Source organism: Dermacentor albipictus, chromosome 10 (assembly GCF_038994185.2).
Source record: "Dermacentor albipictus isolate Rhodes 1998 colony chromosome 10, USDA_Dalb.pri_finalv2, whole genome shotgun sequence".
NCBI lineage: Eukaryota > Metazoa > Arthropoda > Arachnida > Ixodida > Ixodidae > Dermacentor > Dermacentor albipictus.
The window spans coordinates 86512201-86536297 of record NC_091830.1 but is presented as its reverse complement, the minus strand read 5'-3'; the positions used below and the strand labels follow the sequence as shown (position 1 = coordinate 86536297).

Below are 24097 nucleotides of genomic sequence, written 5' to 3'. Positions count from 1 at the left end.
AATGGTCATGGATTCATGTCAATTTTGCCAGACCAATAGCAGGCAAGATAATTCTAGTGGCAGTCGACACACACACGAACTGGATTGAACCCGTGCCAGTCAAACATGCCACAACAGCTCGCACAATCAGCTGCCTGTGCGCCATGTTCAGCAGATTTGGCGTTCCGTGAACTATTGCCTCGGATAACAGTATGCATTTCAATAGTCAAGAGTTCACTACTTTCGTGGCTAAGAACGACATAACCGTTAGCACAAGCTAATAGATTGTTAGCACAAGCCCCAACGACAGTAGGGTGAGTAGTGCCACAGGCTTACCCAGCAGAGGTGGCAACCACAGACACGTAACAAGTGCTTAAGTGTTTTATCAGGTAAAGCAAGCCAGTGCAATTGTTCTATTTATGAGAAGAGAGAAGTGTTGCAAACCGCACTCTGCCACCTCAACGTCTCTTTTGTTTCTGTCGGTGGCTCAAGCAATAGCCGTTTCTGATCATCTTTCCCTCTCAACCTTCTTCCCACCTTAAGCTATATATTTTGGCCTGCGCTGCCAGAATAAACATTTGTTCACTGCCAGCCGGGTCTGCGTCTGCTTGCCCACGGCTGAGTAGCCGGCAATGTAACAAGGGAGTTTCATACTTATGCGAAATTAGATTCTTCCTTACCAAACAGTATTGCAAGTCACCTTGACTGATAAATGAGGTTTATTAAAAGAAATGCAGCGGCTATGAAAAGATGCTGCTGTGAAGGGTTACAGATTAGTTTTGACTAAGTGAGTTTTTTTTTGGTCTCAATCAAAGTACTAGCACACAAGAATTCTGCTGCAGGAAAACGATAAAATTATGTCAGCTCATCATGCTTTGTTTTAACAAAGCATGATAATGGCATGACAGTGATGACAAGGCAATGACGGCACAGCACTAATCACGACTGCAGTAAGAAAATTAAGGCATTACGATGACATGGCATGGCAGCAATGATGGCACAGCGACAACAGCATGGCACTATGACTGTGGTATGACAATGGCAAGACTGCAGCACAATAATGGAAATTACAAACAGGGTGGCCTTATGATGACAATGGCATGGCAGCAACGATGACAACAAAAATTACGCTGGAATGGCAATGGTGCAATTACCATAATCATGATGGCACGACGATGATCATTAGTTAGTCGGTGCCAAGGGCACCGACCAATTTCTTCGTCGTTCTCGCGGCTGCTCGTCTTTTGAACATCGCTCCATGATATTGAAATAATATTAAAGACAGCAGTCACGTAAAGTTGTCATGATCCCAGTAGTATCAAAGTGTATCAAGGAGTTGGAGCTCCGAACTGCTGCTCACTATAGCTAAGCAAAGGAATAAGAAAAGACAATAGATTTCGCACACATTTCTGCCTTCTGCTCTCTTTCAAATACTCCTTCCATTGTTGGAAAGCAAGCGCGCATCGCACAAAAGCAAAATGCTGCATTGTTCTGTGCAGTGGCAGAACATATCAGTTACTGCGGTAGGTATGAAGAAGTCACTGCGGTAGGTATCATGAAGAGAAGGCATTAGAGGTAAGAATGAATTGACGAAATCTGGTGGAATATAACTTTCAAGAGCTGTGATGAAGTTGCATTGAGCTGGAGCTGTTGCAACCAGAAAAGACAAGCACACAATAAGCCTCTGATGCTCAGATTTGCAACAGTACCTGACCATGTCAAAGCGAAGACCTCCTATTGTGGGGAGGCATTAGGTACCTTTGCCTTGCTCTCTTGAACATTACGCTAACCTCAAGCAAGAAGAGAGGAAGGTCAGAATTGTACTACCCATGGATGAATGGGAGCCTGTGAGAGTTGACTGCTGGGTAATGACCAGAGCAAATGTGACTGGGATTGGATTCTTTCAGAACAGAGGTCAAATTTAAAGAACAGTAAAAAAAAAGAGAGACACTGGACACAATAGCAGCAAACCAAGGTGAATATTCAAGCTTCTCTCACATACTTTGCACCCCTATTGCAACATGACACATGTTCAAAGCCCAGTGCATTCTATAGGCAAAATTCAATAACTGTCAAGTCTGTTTTGCTTCACTGTGTTTGTGCATGTTATTATTTATACCCACGTACTTGCACACTGCAGCTGAGGTCTATGTCTGTGCTTAGCAGTTTTGGCACCTGAAGTCTCAAATAGGAGCTAGTATGCGCAGAAGTGTTACGCAGCATAAACTTGCTCAATGTTGTTGAATGATGGTTGACACTACATGCATTGTGCTGAGCTGGCTTTCTGCTTTCATGCACTGTGCCAGTGCCTCCTCTATTTTTTTCCGATGTCAGCCGGATACGGCCAATCCGACCATTCACCACCCTTTCTTATCGTCCTTTCCTGCTATGCCCTGTCGGCTAGCGTTTGCGCCTGCATTAGGATCATGGGGAAGAGTACCATCTGGGTGGCGCCTCACAACAGAAGTTAGAGGAAGACTGAAAGACGTGTGATAACCTGACAGACGCAGGGAGAGAGTCTCTAGAGCTTCTCCTGTGGAACGGCAGTGGCCCGAGCTCAGACATATGCATGACACAAGCAGTCGTACTATCAGGGTAGTGTCGCATCACGGCAACTCACTGAACTAAAGCACACCAACGGCTCCCATAGGGGAGTGAGCGATTGCACTTGCACTGGAAAAATAGAGGAGACGTTGACTGTGCAGTAAGCGTCAAAAGTTTACAGAGTTCGGGGTCTGAGAAAACAAATTTCTGAGCAATTATTTGAGACCATACCTTGAAAGCTTTAGGACGCTGCATAGTTTCCATATACACTAGTCATCACCATAATCATCCTTAGCCTATCACATGTCCATGTACGATGACAGCCTCTTCCAGCAAACTTTAATTGGCTGTCTAGGCTTAGCTGATTTGAAGTTATGCTTGCAGACTTCTTAATTTAATCACACCACCTAAGTGTCTGCCACCCTCAACAATGCTTCTCTTTCCTTGGCACTTATTCTGTGACTTTCGGAGACCACTCGTTATCTGCTTAACACATAACATGGCCTGCCCCACTCCATGTATTATATAGTACTGCATGCCTGTGCCAGCATATACTAGTACAGGCGAGAAATCAATATACCACACAATGTGCCCATGCTGCAGAAATACATTTTCCTCAGAATCTATGGTCCATAAGCTTTTGATGCCAACTGCACATCCTTTCCAAGTTATTTGTTTAACGACAACGGACCAAGACCCTCTTAGAGGTAACCCTGCCCAGTGTGTACACGTACCGAGACTGGCATTGCCGGCCTGCTGCTGGTCGAGCTGGGCACGCAGGCGACGCAGCTTGAGTTCCTGCGGCTCGTGTGGCGCCTGTCGCAGGAACCGCAACCGCTGCTCGCGGGCCACCAGCTGCTGTTGTTGCCATGCCAACTGTTGTTGTTGCCTCAGGGCCACTGCACGCAGCTCCGCCACACTCAGGCCTCCGGCGGCTGGCCCGTCACCAGCCGTGGGAGGTGGAAGCTGCGTCAGGAAACACCAGATGGCGCGTTGGGAGGTGGACAAGTATCATCAAGATACCCAATGCTGAAACCAGCATGATGAGGGTGTGGCACTCAGAATCAACTTGTATAGCCATTTTTCTTTTTACAGTCATTTCTGTTTTGCTCCTTTTGTTTGCATGTTTGCCTCTCCTATATTTATGCCGCTGCTTTCACTATGCACATTGTCTATGCCGTTGTCTGCTAGTATTTAGTATTAAGAATTGTATAGTGGTGTTTCCTGTTTATGTTACCTTTGCTCCTGGATTTGTTACTCATTCGTACGATTGGGTTCTTTGTACTCTTATTTCACTTTGTAACCTAACTTTACTCAATGCCTCACCTAGAGGCCTGAAAGGCATGTTAACTTAATAAATAGCCTATAGTGAAGCTTCTGAGTATGATAACACAATGATGTGGTGGCAGCATTTGGACAAATGAAATCGGGCACATCCCAAGCCTGGTTAATGTGACATCATATGAACATTAAACTATAGTGAAAAGCAATTGATTCTAAGAATATGGTCTTAATGACGTAAGCAAAGATATCGAAGAAACACTGAGAGTCAGGGCTCATTGGCATTGGCAAATGGCAGAGGTCTTACAACTGCGTTTTCGACCAGAAGCAAATGGTTGCATTCGTTGAAAACCTACTCAATAAATCAGTGACACAGAAGCAGGAGATCTGTATACGTTAACGCTTATTGGAGCGTGGCTCCTGGGTGCCTGTTCCTGCGGCGAGCATCGGCATATTCGAGTAAATGCAGAGTACAGCAGGGCATGAAAGATGCGAGGCGGAAGGCAGAGGAGGAGGGTATGACGAAAGGTTGAGAAGAAAAGTGTAGTGTGGCGAAGATGGTTACGAGATGGCGCCAAAGTAGCGCACGTCATCTCGGAGGTCTGCTGGCAGTGGGTCCTGTGGATCACGCTCACGTGTCACCCCCATGCTGGCTTTTGCGATTAGCGAGGCAGTCGTGCCACACGTCACTCCATTTGCAATGTGCCGCACAAGACAACATACCGCATGTGACAGTCTGCACCAACCAATATATTGTGAAATGAAAACACTATAGAGCTATGCTCAAATTTCGCATTAGCAAGTATAGTAATCATTGGTGAATTTTTTTATGTAGTGAGGGTGCAGTGAGCAAACATGAGCAGGCATTTCGAGACGACTCGGGGTCCAGAGAGGCAAAGCGGGGCAATAGGCTGACAATGACAGCAGGACTGCAGCGGTAAAAGTGCGATGTCTAAATTGCGCTTTTAAATTGGGACGTAAAAGCGCGTCTAAATTGGGACGTCTGGTCATCTTAGGTAACCATTCAAGGCTGGCAACTGACAAAGGTGCCCGAAAGTGACAAAGGAGAGGCGACATGACAGGCAGGGTGCGTTAACCACCACTTACCAATGTGTAGGGGTGTGCGAATATAGTATCTTTTGATACAAAATCGAATACAAATTTAATTGTGCCACAGGTCAATCGAATAATTTTCACCAAAGAGTTTACGCATAATTAACAGCAGTTTTTGGATTTGCCATAAAATGATGTTCACATGCTGGTACTCCAAACGTTAGTAAGTTTCCTCATTAGACTGCATGTTATGAAGCATTGTTTATTAAAAGCACAAATGGAGCATAAGAAACAAACTAGCAGTTCCTTTGCATGGACAGAACTTTTCTGACAGTGCAAATGATCACCTTATAGCTGGTAAAGTATGGCTCCCTGGGTGACGTAGCCTGCTCTTTTCCTATTTTCTCATGTTTAATGTCTACGCTATGACCGCTGGGATAGTTACCATACCTTTACTTCAATTATATATTCAATTAGGCACAGTTGGTGTTTCCAAAATATTCAAGAAAGATGTTCAAAAAATGTTCCTATTTACAAATAGTGACTATTTCATGTGAAGACCGAATGAAATAGGACTTCATTTTTCTTGTTATTCAACAGTTTCGAATATTCATGCACCCCTACTCATTTGAAAGAAGATTGGATAGGTGGATCAAGATTTTCTAATTGCTAATTGTGGGATTGAGTGATAAGCAGTGCTAAAATATGAATACGAGAAATGGTCTGTTTTGCTGGTTTAGGAACAGATATAAAATTAAACCATTTCCAATCATTTGACTAAGCATTCTTGGTTCCCTCAATCAGGAAGAAGACTTCAGAATTTCCAGGCAGTCCTCTTAATCTTTGAAGAAGAGAACATTCTTACCAAAGCTTGCTGCTAACTAGGTACCGCGAATCACAACATCCAGTTAAGCTAACATCAACTGAGTGTCTTCTCCAAGACTGCCACAAATGCAAGTTAAAAATGTAACTACTTGCTGGGAGAACTTTCATAATGCACGGGGAAGTACATTGCACATTCGCTGGTTTATATCAAGTGAGGGTAGTCAACATGAAGCTTGACCAGAGGGTTTTGTACGTGACACCTTGTCAAATTTAGCTCGCGTCAAATTCAAGACCAGCTCTGACTACGGAGGAGCCATGTTTGTTAGGCCTTCAAAAAGTTTGTTTTTTACAAAGCATTAATGGTGAGCTTCCTGCGATAATTAACTGTCACCATAGCCAAGGCACAACACTACTGCAAATTTCCACCCAGGTTCAAGCCTGCTCATTTACAGTGCTCGTCAACGATGAATGATAAGCGAACAGCTTGTTAGGTTGGTAAGTCTGGTCAGTTCCGAGTTTCAGCAACTGAGACAACATTGAAAAATGGATCAGACTGCGAGCAGATGTGTGGCCATTGCCTACAACAATTATGCTTCTTTATCAGATCCTATGATTAAGTTTAGGATGTGCGCTAGCTGCAAGCAAATCAATTATTTGTAAATGTCATAACAGCAGAACTATTTTCTTTACCTTCACCTGCGTGGAACAATATGCGAGTTCCACCTGCGAATTATGTAAACGCATATTCGATGCGACAGCCACCGAACTGTATAACTGAAGGTCCCACTGTGACAATGGTTCGTGTTTCAACGTTGCTCATCTTCCCACAGGTTTAGCGGGAAACATCGATGAATGATATATTTGACTCTGGTTCGAACTGAGGCTCCGTCCCAAGCTCGAGGCAAGCCGAAAACGTGAGAGCACTTTCGCGTGTTGGTTGAAGTCAGCCGTTGCGTACACTCGTTTGGCGCATTACCAAAGCGACGACGGTCGAAGGCCGACCGCTGCGGACCCCCACTTTTGACACCACTCCAAACGCACCTTCGTGCACCTACGACGGAGCGCACGGTCCCGAAACCGACGCGTTGAATCGGCTTCTCCTATGCCACACCGGGTAGGTTCGAACCTCACACAGCACCCACTGAGAGCAAAATTTCAACTGGTTCGACATCACGAACGTGGAACTCGCGTGCGTGAAGTGGAGCAAGTTTGAATGTAAGTTTTCCGTTCCCCGGACCGCCCGCTGGAATTCGCCATCACTCAAACTGCTCGCGGCACTGTCGAGGCCACAAGCTCCGCGTCCGCTCGGTTCGTCGGAACACTCGTGAAAACAGCCACAAAACGCACACGAGAGACAGCTCGCGCTCGTAACCGCCACTTGGCCGAGGCACGGGGCGCGCGGAAGCAACACCGCAGCGATTTCACGCAGAGCCGCGAGGCTAGCGCGTCAAAGTGGAGCAGTACGGCCGATGAAAGGTTTCAGGGCCAGAGTGCGTCAACAGGTTGTCGCGCGATCATGCCGCATTCAACACTCACCAGAACCATGGCTGGCTGGCTTTTCTCACGCCAGGCGCTGGCACGGCGACAACGCGACGGCGGGTAATAGCCGCCGCATTCCCGAGCGCCGAGCGAGATCGTGCACCGCCTTGGACGGCAGGAAAACGGCGCGCTACGCTCCTTCTCCGGCCGTGGGCTTCGCCCTTTGCTCCTTCTCGCTCGCTCTATTTACATTTTTGTTTCTTCGTCGATGCTTGGAGGTCCTACTTTTATTATTTTTGTTTGTCACACTCTCACTCCTCCTTCGTTTTTTTTTTTCTCCCTGCTTGACAGCCCGGACAGCAAATACCAGAGCTGGCAGAAATAATTTTCTTGGTAGAAGTCGAGCCCAGGTTCAGTCGTTCAAATAATTCCTTAGTTTGCGGTTCTTGTGGAGGAACCACAGGCGCTTCCTTTGCTGCACTCGAGCTGCACCTGCACCAACGTCTCGCTGCACCTTCGCGGTTACCCCGCCGCTTGCGCCACCCTGCGCTAACTTTTCTTAGTGGTTTGTGGCGCCCATTGTGGTGGCGCCACAAAGCAGGTATTCTGAAAGATGGCAGCAATGACGTTAAATTCTCTAAAGCATGGCATTCGAGATTGGCTTTTGTTACTGTAAAATAGTTTTTGCTAACGTGCGCAAGTTGTGTGCATTGTAGATAGCTTGAAAGATTTTTATTCTTGCTAGGAATACTTTAATTCAATATCTCAGTTAAAAATTTTTATAGCCTCAGAGATCTGAAATGGCATTCACCCTAGAAAGCGCTATGCAGCGCGATTTTCAAATACACTTTTTGTCACAACAGTCCTCTGGGTTTCTCCGTTTCGCCAGGCACTGAACAACGTCCCATGAATGCAAAAGTGAACAATGCATGGACGCCAACTCATTTAAGCGAGACCTAAAGCCCATTCTTCTTCTTTCTTGCTTTCTTCTACGTTTTCTTTTTTTTTTGCTAAATCTGAAATCATGTTTTGTTCGGCCTGACATGATGTGATACGGCGGATACCTGAGCAACAAACAGGCACCTACCCGGGGGGGCGGGGGGTGCGCCCCCTTCCCCCACCACTTCTCACACACATTCCTAAAGCGACGCCTAATCAATGTTGAGCCTTGACGGCTATCGACGGTCATCATTTTGCTGCCTTTCACACTCCTTTTGGATGGCGGTAGTTATCGGCGTCTCCTGGGATCTGAAGGCCAGTTTCCTCATCAGTTTGGTGCCCGCGCGATTAACTCGAGATGCATTCAGTTGTCACCGTCTATTCAGTGATCACGCGCATCGTTATTGCTTCGTTAGTTCAACCTTCTTCGTTTAGACTTTTTAGATAGTTTAGGTTAGATAAGGTGGAAAATAATATAATTCAAGACAGGGTCCATCATCAACCCTGCAATAACCCTCAAACTCACAGAAAATATATGACTGCCCCCCGTTAACTCGTCTGGTTTTACCTAACTCTTCTCGTGCAAAATTGCCGACTGGAAACAAGAGTCGCAAGGATTTGAGAAATTAAGCTTTCTACTAAGGGAGAGAGCCAAGGCAATAGCCAAACGGGAAGGAAAAGGGAAAATTAACAAATTTAACCGTTGTTTATGAAAATATTTATGGATCAACATCTTTTTATTTAAAAAGAAAGTAGAGAATACGCCGCCGGAAGTGGAGGACAATTCCGTGTGTTCTGAACGACGCTTCTACAGTTATCATTCGAGCCGCATAACGTAGCCACTTCTCTGCTGTGCTTATGTAGGTGTTCTTCTAACCTTCCGCGGTGGGCGCAGTACGTGTAGAATCGCAGGATATGTGTGAGAGGCATAACTTAGTTGTCTGTAACTCTAATGAAAAGTGTGACGGGATCATAACATGGGAGGTAGGGGGTCGACACTCGACAATAGATTATGCGTTAATGTCACATAGGATGTAGGATAGATTAGGAGCCATGATTAGGGCTCCAGAAGGGCTCCAGAAGGGCTCCAGAAGTATAGGTAGCGACCACAAACGTATCAAGTTGAGTTTTAAGAGGGAAACCAAAGGACGAACGACGCGTGAGGAAATGCAAGATGGAATTTTTTACTCAGAAGACCAAGTGGAAATAGCGGCCAAACAAATTGAAGAGGAAATATCAGAGGGTACTGAGACTGATTGGACTTACTCAAAGTTAATGAGACTATTTGAGCGTGAGCTAGGTAAGGCGCGAGTCAGGAAAACAAGGCAAGGGATACGAAAACTCAAGAGCTGGTGGGAAGAAGAGGTTAAGATGGCCATAAAGAAACGTCAGGAAGCCTCCAGGGAACACAGGTATTCCAAAAGTAAGGAAGAAATTGAAGCAGAAGTAGAGAGGAAGTGGGTAAACTGCATAAAATTCAAAAGGGAAGCATCCTATTTGATCAACGAGAAAATCAAGACAAAAGGGTCCCAATACGGCTGTCAGAAATAAGCAATAAAGTGGATAAACAGGCAGCTAGGAAATTCTGGCAGCATCTGAACTCCTTGGGTAATAGGACAAGCCTAGAGCAGAGGTATATAGTAACAGCTCAAGGTACTCGGTTAGAAGGAGAGGAGGCAATGGAGCATATAGGAACCATGATGAGGGAAAAATTTACAGAACATGCAGAATGGTACATGCAGTATGTCGGAAAGGGATAACCCGGTCGATCCACTGCTTTCGCTTGGACAGAGTGGGAAAGGTCCGCGAAGAGGGTTGCAAGTAGCACATCGGCAGGCCCGGATGGTATTCCAATTATGTTAATAAAGAAATTGGGCCCGAAATCTAAGAAAGCATTAGGGAGGTGGTAAGCAAAATGCTAATGCATGGTAAAGTACCTGACGAATGGAGGCTAAGTAAGATGAGAATGATATATAAGGGAAAGGGGGACAAAGCTGTCATAAATAACTACAGGCCTATAACAGTGACGTCAGTGGTTTACAGGGTGGTTATGCAGATTATAAAGGACAGACTGCAGGCATGGGTAGAGAACGAGGGGGCGCTTGGAGAGCTGCAAAATGGGTTCCGGAATCATAGGAGGCTTGAAGACAATCTGTTCTCACTAACGCAGTGCATTGAAAAAACTGAAAAGGGACACAGACCCCTAATGGCTGGCTTTTTGGATATCAACATATATGACAGTGTACTTCAAGAGGGCTTGTGAGGCATTCTGGAAACTTTAGGAGGGCAAGATGGAGTAACCAATTTCTTAAAAGATATCTATAAATGTAACCGGGTGATTATACAATGGGAAAAGCAGGTTTCGGAGCCTGTAATAATTCGGTGGGGGCAGGCACGTACCCTGGATTTCTTTTTCGGGGGGGGGGGGCAACCCAAGGTAACTTCTATGCAAATGAGGAAGAGTATTTTACTAGTAAAAATGTAAATAACGGCCAGCATTAGCCATAAAAACGTGTAAACCCACAAAAGAGAAATGAAATAAGGTGTATCTTACAGGTACGCCTGTGCGATACACCTCTCCTTTACTTGACAAACAAGGAACTATGTCAAATGTACTTGCGTAGGAAGAACACTGCCAAGAACAAGTAAAGAAGCTGAAGTGTAAAATAAAGAATACTTTAGTTGAATACAACTAAATAATAAGAGTAGTCGGCAACCAAGGTACACAAACCGCGCGGAAACCCGCCGTGCTTGCTCAGTGGCTATGGTGTTGGGCTGCTGAGCACGAGGTCGCGGGATCGAATCCCGGCCACGGCGGCCGCATTTCGATGGGGGCGAAATGCGAAAACGCCCGTGTACTTACATTTAGGTGCACGTTAAAGAACCCCAGGTGGTCAAAATTTCTGGAGTCCTCCACTACGGCGTGCCTCATAATCAGAAACTGGTTTTGGCAAGTAAAACCCCATAATTTAGTTTTTAACCGCATGGAGTTGTGTTACTTCGCCAGCCAATCACAGAAGCAAACAAAATCGTCATCATGCGGCCTTTTCAAAATGACGTCGTACTTGATGCCTCCGGAGTGTCGGCCATTCTTGAAGAGTCTTTTCATCGGCGGAAGCAATGGGGATGTGCAACAGACATGGAGAAAGTGTATGGATTCTGAGCATTCAACTCTTCAAAAGTCTGCGGTGCCATTCATTTCATTACTGAACCCGTTTTGCTCATGAAACTTCACTGCCAACAGAAGTGAAAGTTGACAAGTAGTTGCAGCAAAGCAAGCCTGTCAATTTCGTTCAATAAAGAATTAGGCTTTGGCCATTCCGCTATAATAGGCGAGGCAAAATGTATAAAATTACGCGCTAATAATTTTATTTTTGTGGTTACCGCCTTATTTTGGTAACAGGAAAAGCTTCAAGTACGATTTATTTGCAGCCTCGCGGAGGAACAGTGGCTGGTGGTTATGAAGGCGTGGGCGGGGCTTCACTACAGACTTAATTTGTATCGACTATAGTAGCATTTTCTGAATTAGCTCTGGAAGAAATATAGAGAAATATATATTTGCGGAACAATCGCAGGTCCTTCTGGATCCCTCGTTTACTGCTCTGCCAATTTATGTGCCAAACCGACCAATATTGTTATTTGGGAAGTTACGAAACGATGCGTGGCCGCCAGTCGCGTACAACCGGGGAGAGCGCATGACGCTGCGGTTGTATACGTACTGCGAACACCGCCGAAGGTTTGAGTAACACATACAAAAGTACAGCAGAGAAGTGGCTACGTTAGGAGGCTCGAATGACAACTCTAGAAGCTTCATTCAGAGCACACGGAACTGTTCTCCACTTCCTTTTTCTGTTCTACTTCCTTCTTAAATAAAAAGATGTTGATCCATAAATATTCTCATAAACAACGGTTAAATGTGTTAATTTTCGCTTTTCCTTCCTGTTTGGCTGTTGCCTTGGCTCTCTCGTTTAATAGATCACTTCATTTCTCAACTCCTTGCGACTCTTATTTCCAGTTGGCACTTTTGCACGACAAGAGCTCTACAACTAGCGTAAAACCAGACGAGTTAACGGTTGACAGTCATATTGCCGGTCAGTTTACGGGTTATTGCCGGGTTTGACGATGGACGCTGTCTCGCATTAATTTAGTTTCCACCTTATCTATCTAACCCATATCGCTGATATATGGTTCCGCAAATCTGTCAGCGTCGCGGCGGGTCGTTACTCGAGGAAATAATGAAGCAAAAGGAAAAGTTAAATGTAAATGGCGTTTTCACTGGCCGCAACTCGTTCCACGAGCATACAGACCAGCTGACCACGAACCGAATCAGTCTATAAACAAAGAAGGTTGAACTAAAGAAGCAAAAGTGATGCGCGTGACCGTCGGAAAGACGGTGACAACTGAGCGCATGTCGAGTTAATCGCGTGGGCACCGAATCGATGAGGAAACTGGCCGTTACACTCCAGGAAATGCCGATAACTACCGCCATCCAAAAGGAGTGAAAGAGGCAGAGAAATGTTCACCGCCGAGTAGCTGTCAAGTTTCAACATTGATTTGGCGGCGCTTTAGGAATGTGTGTGAGAAGTGGTGGCGTGGGCGGGGAGGGCGGGGGATTATGCCTCTTAATATCGGGAAGGGGGGGGGGGGGAGGCCACCCCGGGCCCCTCCTTGGGTACGTGCCTGGGCGGGGGCTTAGGCAAGGGTGTCCATTGTTACCTCTGATGTTTATGCTGTACCTACAAGATTTAGAGGCCAAAATACAGCAAAGCGGACTCGGCTTCAACCTATCATTTTTCAAACAATGAAAATTGATTGAACATTCATTACCAGGACTGATGTACACGGATGATATTGTATTAATGGCTGACAATACAGAAGATCTACAGGGATCGCTGGACATATGTGGTACAGAAGGAGACAGATTAGGCTTGAAGTTTAGCAAAGAAAAATCAGCAGTCATGATTTTTAATGATAACATTTGCGGCACGCATAAGATAAGGAAGGCACGCTGGAGGTAGTCGATAAATACAAGTACCTTGGTGTGTGGATAAATAATGGCATTGAGTATTTGACAGAGTACGTAAAATGTGTACCGACTAAAGGTAACAGAAGTGCAGCGATTATGAAGAGTAGGGCACTGTGGCACTACAATAGGTACAAGGTGGTACGAGGGATACGGAAAGGAGTAATGGTTCCGGGCCTCACTTTTGCCAATGTAGTTCTATGTATGAGAGCAGAGACCCAGCAATCGTTGGAGACTAGGCAACGTGGTGTGGGTAGGCTCGCTCTGGGAGCATATGGCAAGACACCAAATCTTGGGGTGCAGGGGGATCTGGCATGGTCTTCTTTCGAGGGCAGAGAGGCTAGTGTCAAGGTAGCATTTGAGGAGTGATTGAGAAAAAATGGGGGAAATTCGGTGGGCTAGGAAGGTTTTCAGTTACTTATACACGAGGAATGTTGACACAAGGTGGAGGAAGCGAACAAGAAAATTGTCAAGCAAATACTTGGGCAGCAGTGGGGGGACAGGTAAGGGATCATCCGTCAAGAAAAAGGTTAAGGAGACAGAGAGGGGTATGTGGAAAACGGAGATACAAACCAAATCAGCTTTAGAGACATACAGGACGTTTAAGCAAGAAATAGCCAAAGAAAATATTTACGATAACTTTAAGGGAAGCTGATTGTTGTTTGAAGCCAGGACAGGTGTACTGCGGACTAAAACGTACCGAGCCAGATACCAGGAGGTAGATTTGTTGTGCGGGGCGTTTGGAGAGGAAGAGGAAACGGCTGAACACCTGATACTTGCTTGCAAACAACTTCACCCTGCAGTTGAATGTAACGGGGAACTATTCAGAGCTTTGGGTTTTAAAGACAGTGAAAGTAAAATATACTTTGAACAGGTAGAAATAACTAAACGGAGGCTATCTGATTGGTGGATAATATCAAAGCAAAAGTATAGGAGTATATACATAGGTACGCAGGCATATAGTACCATTCAAGGCTAGGTGGCGCGCCCGGCCCGCCGCCACCCGATTCAAAGGGCTGAGCCTCAATCATCCATCCATCTGCAGCTTCCTGCGCCATACGCGCTTGTAAGCGACTGGCGGCCACGCATCGTTATGTAACTCCCCAAATAACAATACGAGTCGGTTGTTGTACTTAACTTGTTAGAGCAGTAAACGAGGGATCCAAAATAACTGTCATTGTTCCGGAAATATATAATTCTGTATAATTCTTCCAGGGCTAATTCAAAAAACGCTACTATAGTCGGGTACAACCTAAGTCTGCAATGAAGCCCCGTCCACGCCCTCATAACCGTCAGCCACTGTTCCTCCGCGAGGCTCCAAATAATTCACACTTCAAACTTTTTCTGCTACCGAAATAAAGCGGTAAGTACAAAAATAAAATTATTAGCGCTTCATTTTATGCATTTCCCCTCGCCTATTACACTGGAATGGTGAATGCCTAATTCTTTGTTGAACTTGAATAACATGCTTGCTTCGCTACAACTATTTGTTTTGAAGTTTCACGTCAGTTGGCAGTGAAGTTTCATGAGTAAAACGGGTTCAGCAGTGAAATGAACTGCATCGCACACTTTTGAAGAGTGAAATGCTCAGACTCCATACATTTTGTCCATATCTGTTGCACACCTCATTGCTTCCGCCGATGAAGAGACTCTTCAAGAACCGCAGACGCTCCGGAGCTATTAAGCACGACGCCATCTTGAAAAGGCCGCATGACGGCGATTTTGTTTGTTTCTGTAATTGGCTGGCGGAGTAACACAACTCCGAGCGGTTCGTGTGCCTTTGTTGTCAACTGCTGTTTTTTTATGTTCTAATGTATTCTTTATTTTACACTTTCTCTTCTTTACTTGTTCCTGGCAGTGTTCTTCCTGCGCTTCTTTCCTGCGCGAGTCCATTTGACGTGGTTCTTTGTCTGCCAACTAAAAGAGAGGTGTACCGCACAGGCATATCTGTAAAATGCACCCTATTTCATTTCTCTTTTGTGGGTTTACGCGTTTTTATGGCGAACGGTGGGCGTTGTCCGCATTTGTACTAGTAAATGTACCCCACCTCTCATTTGCATAGAAAAGTTACCTTGGGTTGAGGCGGCCCCTAAAAAAAATCCTGGGTACGTGCCTGGCAACAAGCTTGAAGAAATCTGACGCCTTTCAAGGAATGTATTAAAGCGATACTTTCTTTGCCCCTTCTCTCAACTTTCGGGCGCTGCTGCTGCTGTTGTGGTCTAGCTCACACCGCTGCTGGGTTTCTAGCTACAACCCCAGATAGCTTTCACCTCCGCGCATCCCTAGTGTTCCTGTATACGATATACACGAACAATACGCATTCCAACCGGCGCCGCCGCGGCAGCGTGTTCAGCCTAGGAAAGCAAGCACAGCCCGTGCCATACGCACAAATGCTGGGCTGTGGTAGTCAGTAGCGTAGTAAACGGGGGGGAGGGGAGGGGGCAGGGGCGTGGGTTCCGGGTGGCAGTTGGGGGGGGGGGGGGTGTTATATATGTCTGAAGACCTATGGGCCCCGGATACAAGACGACCTAGCTACGCCACTGGTGGTAGTGTAAACATTCCAATCGTCCATAACCTGAAGAGAGTGCTTGGAGTTGGTGTCTCTGCCGGTAGCCGCGGCAGTGAAGCACGCTGCCCAGCCGCGTCCATATCAAACGTCCGAACGTTTCTTTCCAGCAGCCGAACGCGCAAGAGGAGTCTCCTTGCTGACTAGCCGTTGTTGAGGAAATGTTCTTCTGTAGACTTCTGCCACGATGCGATGTGAGGCAGTGATATAATGCTCAACCCTCCCAGAGATTATGACTCAACAACGCCTCAAGCAAACACGTCTACCTATGTGTTCTGTGGACTACGCAGACAAAGAGCAGTGATGCACGCAAAGTAACATTTAACATCAACTCACCACTCTCGAGATCGGTGAATTGTGAATGTGTAATTTATTCAGCGTTTAGTCCAACACGATCGTATTGGATTACACGTTGAAGAAATTACACACCATGCGCCGCCAATATCACCGGTAATTATCGTCAGTCAAAGCAAACAGCGTACAAAGATTCGCTTACAGTGCGTGGAATCCGCGTATATTTAATGGATAATTTTTGATAATGTCGTTTCGGGGATGCAAGTTCGTTATAGTCGTAGAATTCAGACGATTAAGTGACGCCAGCACCATTCTTAAGCTATAGTGCTGATAGTAGCGCTGACTGCAGTGTCACGCGTTCTCACGGTGAATACATCCTGTAGATGTCCATCCCCGACACAATTATTGACGGAGATGTAACAATCATCGCCCAAGACCTCCGTACAGATGGTTAACCAGAGAAGCTGAAACGTGCGGCCCCGGTGCTTAACACTGGCTTAATCCCGACGGTTCGTTAAACGACGGCTTGGTAGGTTGCTGGATCCTAGGTACGGCAGTTGTTGCTTGCGCTCGGCTGCACAAGCCTGTTCTTGTGCCCGGGCTGCAGCATTGGCACGGCGTAGACGAGCTCGTTCCCGGTTCTCTTCGCGGCATTGCTGATCGCAAGCTGCCTTCTCATAGGCAGTACGTATGACGCGTGGCGTACCCATTTCGGAGCCGGAGAGAAACTGCTGCGCGCGCACTCGGCTGCGACGGAGAGCAACGACGTCACTACTGGCGCAGCCAATCGCACGCCTCTCTCTTTTTTTCGCGCATGCGCATGGGGTGGCGCCGGATGAGTTTTCGGCGTACAGGTGGCGGACGGACGACTGGAGCCGTATTTACATGAATGCGACAGTGTCTCATCGCATCGCATTTCTAGCGCTTCGCATTCATGTAAACAGCGGTAATTATGGGAAGGAATTAGCTGCGGGACTGCCGCGCTGGTGAAGCTGCGAGACAGCAACGCCCGAAGAAGAAGCAAAATGGCGTCCCCCTTTTACAGCTTCGCTGTAAAAAGAGTTCGATGTTGGCTCTCTCCCTTACCCACACACAAGCTCACCCGAGGTGAGTTCAGGCAAGTCTCAGCTGGGGCGCTACGATGGAATTTCGTGCCTATCACTAGTTTATTTTTCTACTTTCCACGGTTCATTCATGGCATCTCTTCGAGGCTGGTGTCTGCTAGTGACAATGTGGGGGATGACGGCACAGCCGCAACTGAATGCACGCAATTTTTCGAGCGACGGCGGCGAGCGACAGGTTTTGCCGTCGCGGAGGGCGATCCGACGCTGTTTCTTGTTGCGTGCGTCGCCGGTTGTTGGCCAGCCATAAAATTTCGCCTGTCGCCCGGAAGTTCTCGCGGCCACTTCTGCCGGGGACAGCGAATATTTCGCTACAACGTGGCAGCAACCCAGTCCGCCCCCTTCGACCTGAATTCGCTCTTGTAACTTGCTGTGTGCTTTAACAGCAAATAATAATAATAATAATAATAATAATAATAATAATAATAATAATAATAATAATGAAGATAAATAAATAGATTGTCAAATCACCCATCGCTTCGTCTCATCTCAAGCCAAGTTCAATGTATCAGAGTTGTCTTGTCGGTATTATTGACATCAATTGTTTGTTTTTACGCTGTTACGCCTCGAACACCACCGAAAGCGGTGAACATTCTCTTGTGTTTCGCTCAGCAGATGGCGCTACGGCACTTCACACTGGCGGTTCGCCTTTCTTCCACGCGCAGTGCAGTGTCAACAAAGTTAAGCTAAAGGGAGCCGATGAATAGTACACTGTGTGCACTTGGCTACACGGGCGGAGCCAGCAAATGAAGGGGGGGGGGGGGGGAGGGGCAGTGCTTGCCTCCTGGATCTCCAGGGGAACGTATTCTCGGACGATCACTTTCGGCGATGCTATCGCCTTCGTGTGACGTAGTGCTCAACCAGCCAATCAGGTCCTCGTGGTGTGGCTCGACCAGCCAATAAGCGCACGCTGAAATTCATATCGCCGAAAACGACCGTCCTGTAATACGTACCCAGCGCATGGCCAGGCCGCATTTGAGGCCTCCGAAATTTTGGTTCTTATACAGGGACAGACGACTGCATACATAGTATAAACATCATCATCATCACCAAGAAGAAGAAGAAGGAACAGCAGCAGAAGGAGGAGGTGTGCTAAAGTTAATAAATAAAACAATGTGGCTTGTTTGAAATTTATTGATAAGGTAATATAACATGGTTATTTGTCGTGCAAATATGAACAAGCCCCTTTTCGGATATAATCGGGCTGAACAGGCAGAGTTGCGCTATATGCTCCAGGTGAGTTTCTAAATAATCTGTTCGAACTTAATACAACTGTAACTAAAGAAACAGGATATAATGCATATTTATGACCGTAGCGTAAACGCATTTCGCAGAAATACAGCTTAAGGCACTGCCTATACTGGCAGAGGAATAGTGCATTCATTAGGTCGATGAAACTCTTCTGGGCGTGTATCACGTTATCATAGTAGTGAGCGACCAGAAGCATTTGTGCTAAGTTTCAGAATGCGCACGGGTTCCTTGTTCACAGTGCAGTAGGCACTAGGCAATGGTCAATTCAAGTGAGCAGCACTTGACTTGTTTATTGTTACATTTTAGTTATTCCATGTTCGTCGATGTGCCACCAGCATAAATTAAAACACGACCAAGACAAATAATGAAAGCAACTAATCCGAATACCTGTTACGCGTAGTTACATGAGAATGTGACGTGTAAGGACTCCGTAACTGGTTTATAAGCATGGTGCAGCGCCGGACGTAAAATTTCGAGCCTATTAGTTAAGGTAATGGTACAAAGTCAGGTGAACTGCAACTGAAACAATGTATTCGTTCTCGACTTGTGCGCGCAGCGCTATGGCCGAGAAAGTTAATTCCAATCCAGCGGCACAGTTCGGATTTTTGGTAGGACCAGTCAGCGCTTAATGAAGTGGAAATGAAATACACTACATGTATATAGCCCCCCCCCCCCCCCCCCACACACACACACACGCGCGCGCGCACACCCACACCTTATTCCAGCAACACGTTCACCTACCTTAGTCTCCACTGCCTGCGCTGCTCGATGACTTTCCATCATGGAGACAGTGGAGCTATTGCTTCCGGTTTAACATGGAGTGCCCTGGCAAATAATTTTGATTAAAAAACTACGCATATGCTAGAATTAAAGAAACACTGCGCACGTCCTTCCATGGCGCAAGCTTGGGACGAAAAGAGAGACCCCGTGATGGGTCGTCCAGGAGCAGGTGCGAGGTGTGCAATACGAGACGCTGCTACGGCTCCTTGCATCAATGAAACGGGAGCTGCGGGAACACGGATGCTCTATGCTTCACGGACCGGACGGTGCTCTGTCTGAGCAAGTGAATCACCATGGAGCGACGTTCGCGTGATTTCCACATGCCAACCAAGCATTGTATGGGAAATGGTTAATAAGTAAAAATATTTTTCAAATAGAGCAAGGGAGAAATACCATGTGTTCCCCGTTATGATTCTATTGGTAGTGCTATTTGTGCATTGCAAGATGCATAGAGAAGCACTTTGCACCCGTAGGCACCACGTCCCAGAGCTTACATCTCCTCATCAACTCTACATCATTCGGTACATTGGCCCCGACTGTAGGGGGATGAGTGGGAGCGGTTCTTTGGAGGGAGGTCCGTACGGTGAGACAAATCTGAGCCCATTTTGCTGGGGAATCTTGCTTCAAAATACGTTTTTGCCCAGACACTATGATTACGTGCTTTGCTCTGTTTTACCGCCGCTTAAACGTCGGCATACAAGCGGGATCATATCGGCCGTTACAGAGTTCAGCGAAGCGTAAGTTTTGTTGTCGTCAGTGGTTGGCGCGTGTCACTGGGGCGCTCGTAACGGAAGGCTTTGCCGCTTCGCTGTGCCAGGGCCGTCGGCGACGGGAGGAGCACAAGCGCCACATAGCCACGCTCCGCGCATGCGCCACTCAGCCATGAACAAGCACTGCATAACCTGCCCATGAATATTTATGAATAAAACGAATTCCCAGTAACAACGTGTCGTAATTCATTGGTCTGCTGTCCATGTGGTAGCTTTTTCTGCATGCCCCTCGCGTCATGTACTGATGTACTGATGCAAATAAACATCGTTGTCATTGTCATTGCACGTCATTAAGGCAGCATCTATACCTAAGCGCCATCGCCCGCGCTTCGCTCCTCTTGACAGAAACGCTCCGTGTCAGGCCTGGAGCTGAAGGACAGGAAATAAATAAAAAAAACATCTACTGCAGAAGACAAGAGGGAAAATTGTATGACAATGCAGAAGTATTAAAAAAAAAACCTTCAAAGAAAGGGGCATGTGGAACGCACGAATCGAACTTCGGACCTTGCAATCACGTGCGCAGCGATGTGACACACATGCCATGGCATGTTTTTTTTTCTTTATTACACGGGCGCCGAACTTTCAGAAAGAAGAATAGCGTTACAGAAATTTAAGACAAGCACAATGCAAGCGTCCAATAAAGACAAACACTAAGGCGGTGCTTCTTGTGCAGCGTACAGACTGCGAGCGTAAGCATCAGATTCCCGAAAAAGAACGACCGAGTGCTTCGCAGTGGTTCATTGCACCTGCCCCACATTCTACTGCGCCGAAGGCTATGTAGGCCAAATAACGTCAACATGTCATATGGTGGATCACAGGGGATACTTAAAAGGCAGGAAACGAGTTGTGTATACTGAAGCATGGTTTGCGGTACGGGCTATAGTTGGTATTCCATTGCAAACGTCACTAACAGCGCTTGTCTTCGTCGTTCTTTTGGTCCCTGTCTATGACGCACTGTTAGTGATGTTTGCAATGAAATCGTGCATGACATAGTCTTTCGGCAACACTTCGTGTCACAACCCGGCTGGATAAAAAGGGTTGTTTTGTGCCGCGGTCGACAACCTGCCGTCTGGGTCCACGTGCCGAAACGATTGATCACTCTTTTGTAGACTGTACGGATGCCGTGTTCTTCTGGGACATTCTCCAGAGAACACTTAAAAAAATCTGGAAATTACGTGACGGCAGAATTTTTTAAATGCATAGAAATAAGATCTAGAGGTCTGCAAAGATCTAGGCTGACCCACACTGAATATTTAGGCAAGCAAACGCGTGCATTAAATAAAAAATTCACCGGTGATTACGTTGCTCCCTAAGGCGAATTCTGGGCGCAGCTGTTAGGTGTTTTGATTTCGCGATATACTGAGGCAAAGAATTTGATTCTGAACCACAGGGCCCTCTTTTACTTAACGAGGACAACCGGTGACGCCCAGGGACTGTTTGAAGGCTGCACAACGCAACGCTTGAGCATGTCAGCAACGTGGTCGTCAATGACACGGAACTCCGAGGCGGATACTCGGTAAGGGCGTTGCCGTAGAGGTGCATGACTGCCGGTATCTATCTGGTGAAAAACGGTCGACGTGGGGCCCAAACAGGAAGCATGGCTGTTGCAAGAAGCACGCAACTTCTGCAAGAGAGCGATAAGCTGGCTTCGTTTTGAAGAAGTTTCATTTTCGATGGAGCGACGGAAAGTGCCGAGGAGTGACTGATCAACCACAGGGTCACAAGTAAGTGCGCTAAGGCTTTGTGGGAATAGAAGCGGCAGGAGCGCCAAAGATGCAAAAAGTGCCGACCGGTTGAACGAGGCTTAGGCATTCACTATGAAATAAAGGTAAAGGGCACGCGGTAGGATTGTCGACGACTATTTTTGTGACGCCACTGCGAAGAGTAAGCAGATCAAAGGGCAGCGGAAAACATTTGCGATGAATGAACACTTCAGAGGACATAAAGAGAACAGTGCCATCAGAAATAGCGGCGTATGACACAGGCCCCCTCAGGGAAGAGCACTGAGAGACGGCATTGTCCTCGGACACAAACACTTTATCACTAGAAGGGCGGTTTTCGATAGTTTCAAGATCTGGAAGCGCAGAAAGTTCGCGTTCGGTGTGATAACAGTCAATAACGGGGTTATTATTTGTAAGGAAGCCCCAGCCTAATATATTGTCATGGGAACACGAGGGCAGCACGACGAATTCGATGGCATACAGTAGTCCTTGAATGAAGACCCGAGCAGTACAGGCAGCGAGAGGAGTAATATTTTGAGCGCTGGCGGTTCGAAAGGCGAAGTCGGAGAGAGGCGTCAAAACCTTTCGTAGTGTGAGACTGAGTTCGGCGGAAATTACGGATACGGCGGCTCCTGTATCTACAAGTGCAAGTACGGCAATTCCTTCGACAGACACCTCAATTACGTTGGCTGGACAGGTACGAGGACTTGGGGCATGGCGACGTGGACGCAGTTCGTGCCTCGGGAACTGCGGCCATCAGTTTTCCTGCTCGGTGGACATGGGACGGCGCCGCATAGGAGGAACCGAGCGATGACGTGGAGACCGTGAGCGGCGGGTAGACGACGGTGAGCGAAGAGGTAGGAAGGCTGGAAGGCGAAGCGGAAAACGGAGGGGGGAAGGTGGCGCTCGCCGGATGTTCGGAAGCATGGAACGACGACAATGGCGTGCCACGTGACCAGCGCCACCACAAGCAAAACATATTGGACGGTCATCGAAGGTGTGCCACTGCGGGGTGGGGGGGGGGGGGAGGGCGTTAAGGTCCTGGTCGTGATTGAGGAGTGGGAAAATGCTGTCGGTCAGGAAACGGCACAGATGACGGCAAAAATGTCGGCGGTCGACGCATAGAGGTCGGCAAGTGCGTTTGTGGACGATATCGGGAAACCGCTTCGGCGTACGCGAGAGATGCAGTGACTGCTGTCTGCTCATGAGCTGGAGGCACTGCTTGAGAAACTTGCTCTTCAGTGAAGTCACAGATCGTAGGTGGCAAAGCGGGTGGTAGTTCCGGGACGGGAGACATCAAAGATAGCTGGCGAGCGACCTGTGCCCGAATGAACTCCTGAATTTTTAGGAACAGAGTAGCATGGTTGTCGTCGACTCCAAAGCTTGGCAGAGAGTCGGCGGGCGTAGTGGGACGTCGGATGTGAAGCCGTTGCCTGCGCAACTCGTCGTAACTCTGACACAGCTCTACCACTTCGACAAGTGTGAGGAGTCTTCGATAATAACATTTGAAACGCGTCGTCCTCAATACCATTCATAATGTGTTTGGTCTTGTCCTCCAATGACAACGACGCGTTCACCAATGTAAACAATGTCCTCAATATAGCTCGTGAAATTCTCTCCGACCTCTTGGGACCGTGTACACAAACGTTGCTCTGCAAGAAGCCTTCGTTCTACTGGCTGACCGAAAACTTCGGCAAAGTTGGTCTTGAAGACTAACCACGAAGTGAGGTCGGCTTCGTGGTATACAAACCTTAGTTTCGCAACGTCCGAGAGGTAGAATGCCATAATTACGATAGTAGCGGAAGTGGTGGATTTCGACCACGCTGGAACTTCGGAGTCGCACTCTACCCCCCATCATGCCCGACAACGCATGCACTCCTCCAACGGCGCCGCCCACCCTGGTTTTCGTCGGTACCGTGCGTCAGCGACATCCCCCTATCTTCCTCGGCACCTCCACCACTTGCTAAGAGATTTATGAGAGAGAGAGATAAATTTATTTACAGAAAGGCCGAGAGGTCGGCCTGAGCTATAACTTGCTCTGGCCTGCTACTCTACGCTGGGGAAAAGGGACGGGGAGGGGAAGGACTAACGAATGATGATGATATAAGAAGAAATTTATTAGGAACAAACGCAGGCGAATGGGTAGCAATCACAAGTGTTCTGCCAAGGACAGCAACCACGAGCTCATAGCGGTGGCGATGCTGCTGAGGCGCAGCTACTCTCCTTCCTTACAGTGATTACAATAATGAATTAAATAAATCAATAAAAATTAACTTGCGGCCATTAGGAGTAATGCTTTCACACTCACACACGTAAGCAGCCATAAGTGTCAATGCGAACCTTTTATTTCGCTTCAGTTAGTGTTGTAATCGTTGGCCCCCCACTGTACAGATAAGCTGGCCAAGTCAGCGCATTTACGAAAAGAAACCTACTTTATGAATTTGTTTTTATGCCTACGAGACAGAGAGACG

At 47.0% G+C, this 24097-nt stretch overlaps 1 protein-coding gene across 2 annotated transcripts in view; it reads right to left on the bottom strand.

Annotated features, from left to right (window-relative positions):
• ASPP (Ankyrin-repeat, SH3-domain, and Proline-rich-region containing Protein) overlaps positions 1 to 19261 on the bottom strand; it is a 78902-nt gene extending 59641 nt beyond the window's left edge. Inside the window, exons 1-2 of one of the 2 annotated variants that reach the window (XM_070528150.1) lie at positions 19097 to 19261; positions 3258 to 3489 (exon numbers count right to left, since the gene is read on the bottom strand). In XM_070528150.1, the coding sequence (XP_070384251.1) occupies positions 3258 to 3489; positions 19097 to 19138 (274 nt within the window). In that variant the 5' untranslated portion in view covers positions 19139 to 19261. Of the gene's footprint in view, positions 1 to 3257; positions 3490 to 7218; positions 7698 to 19096 lie in introns of those variants that run through there. The other variant, XM_070528151.1, reaches the window with a different exon arrangement.
• Positions 19262 to 24097: the final 4836 nt, after the last annotated feature.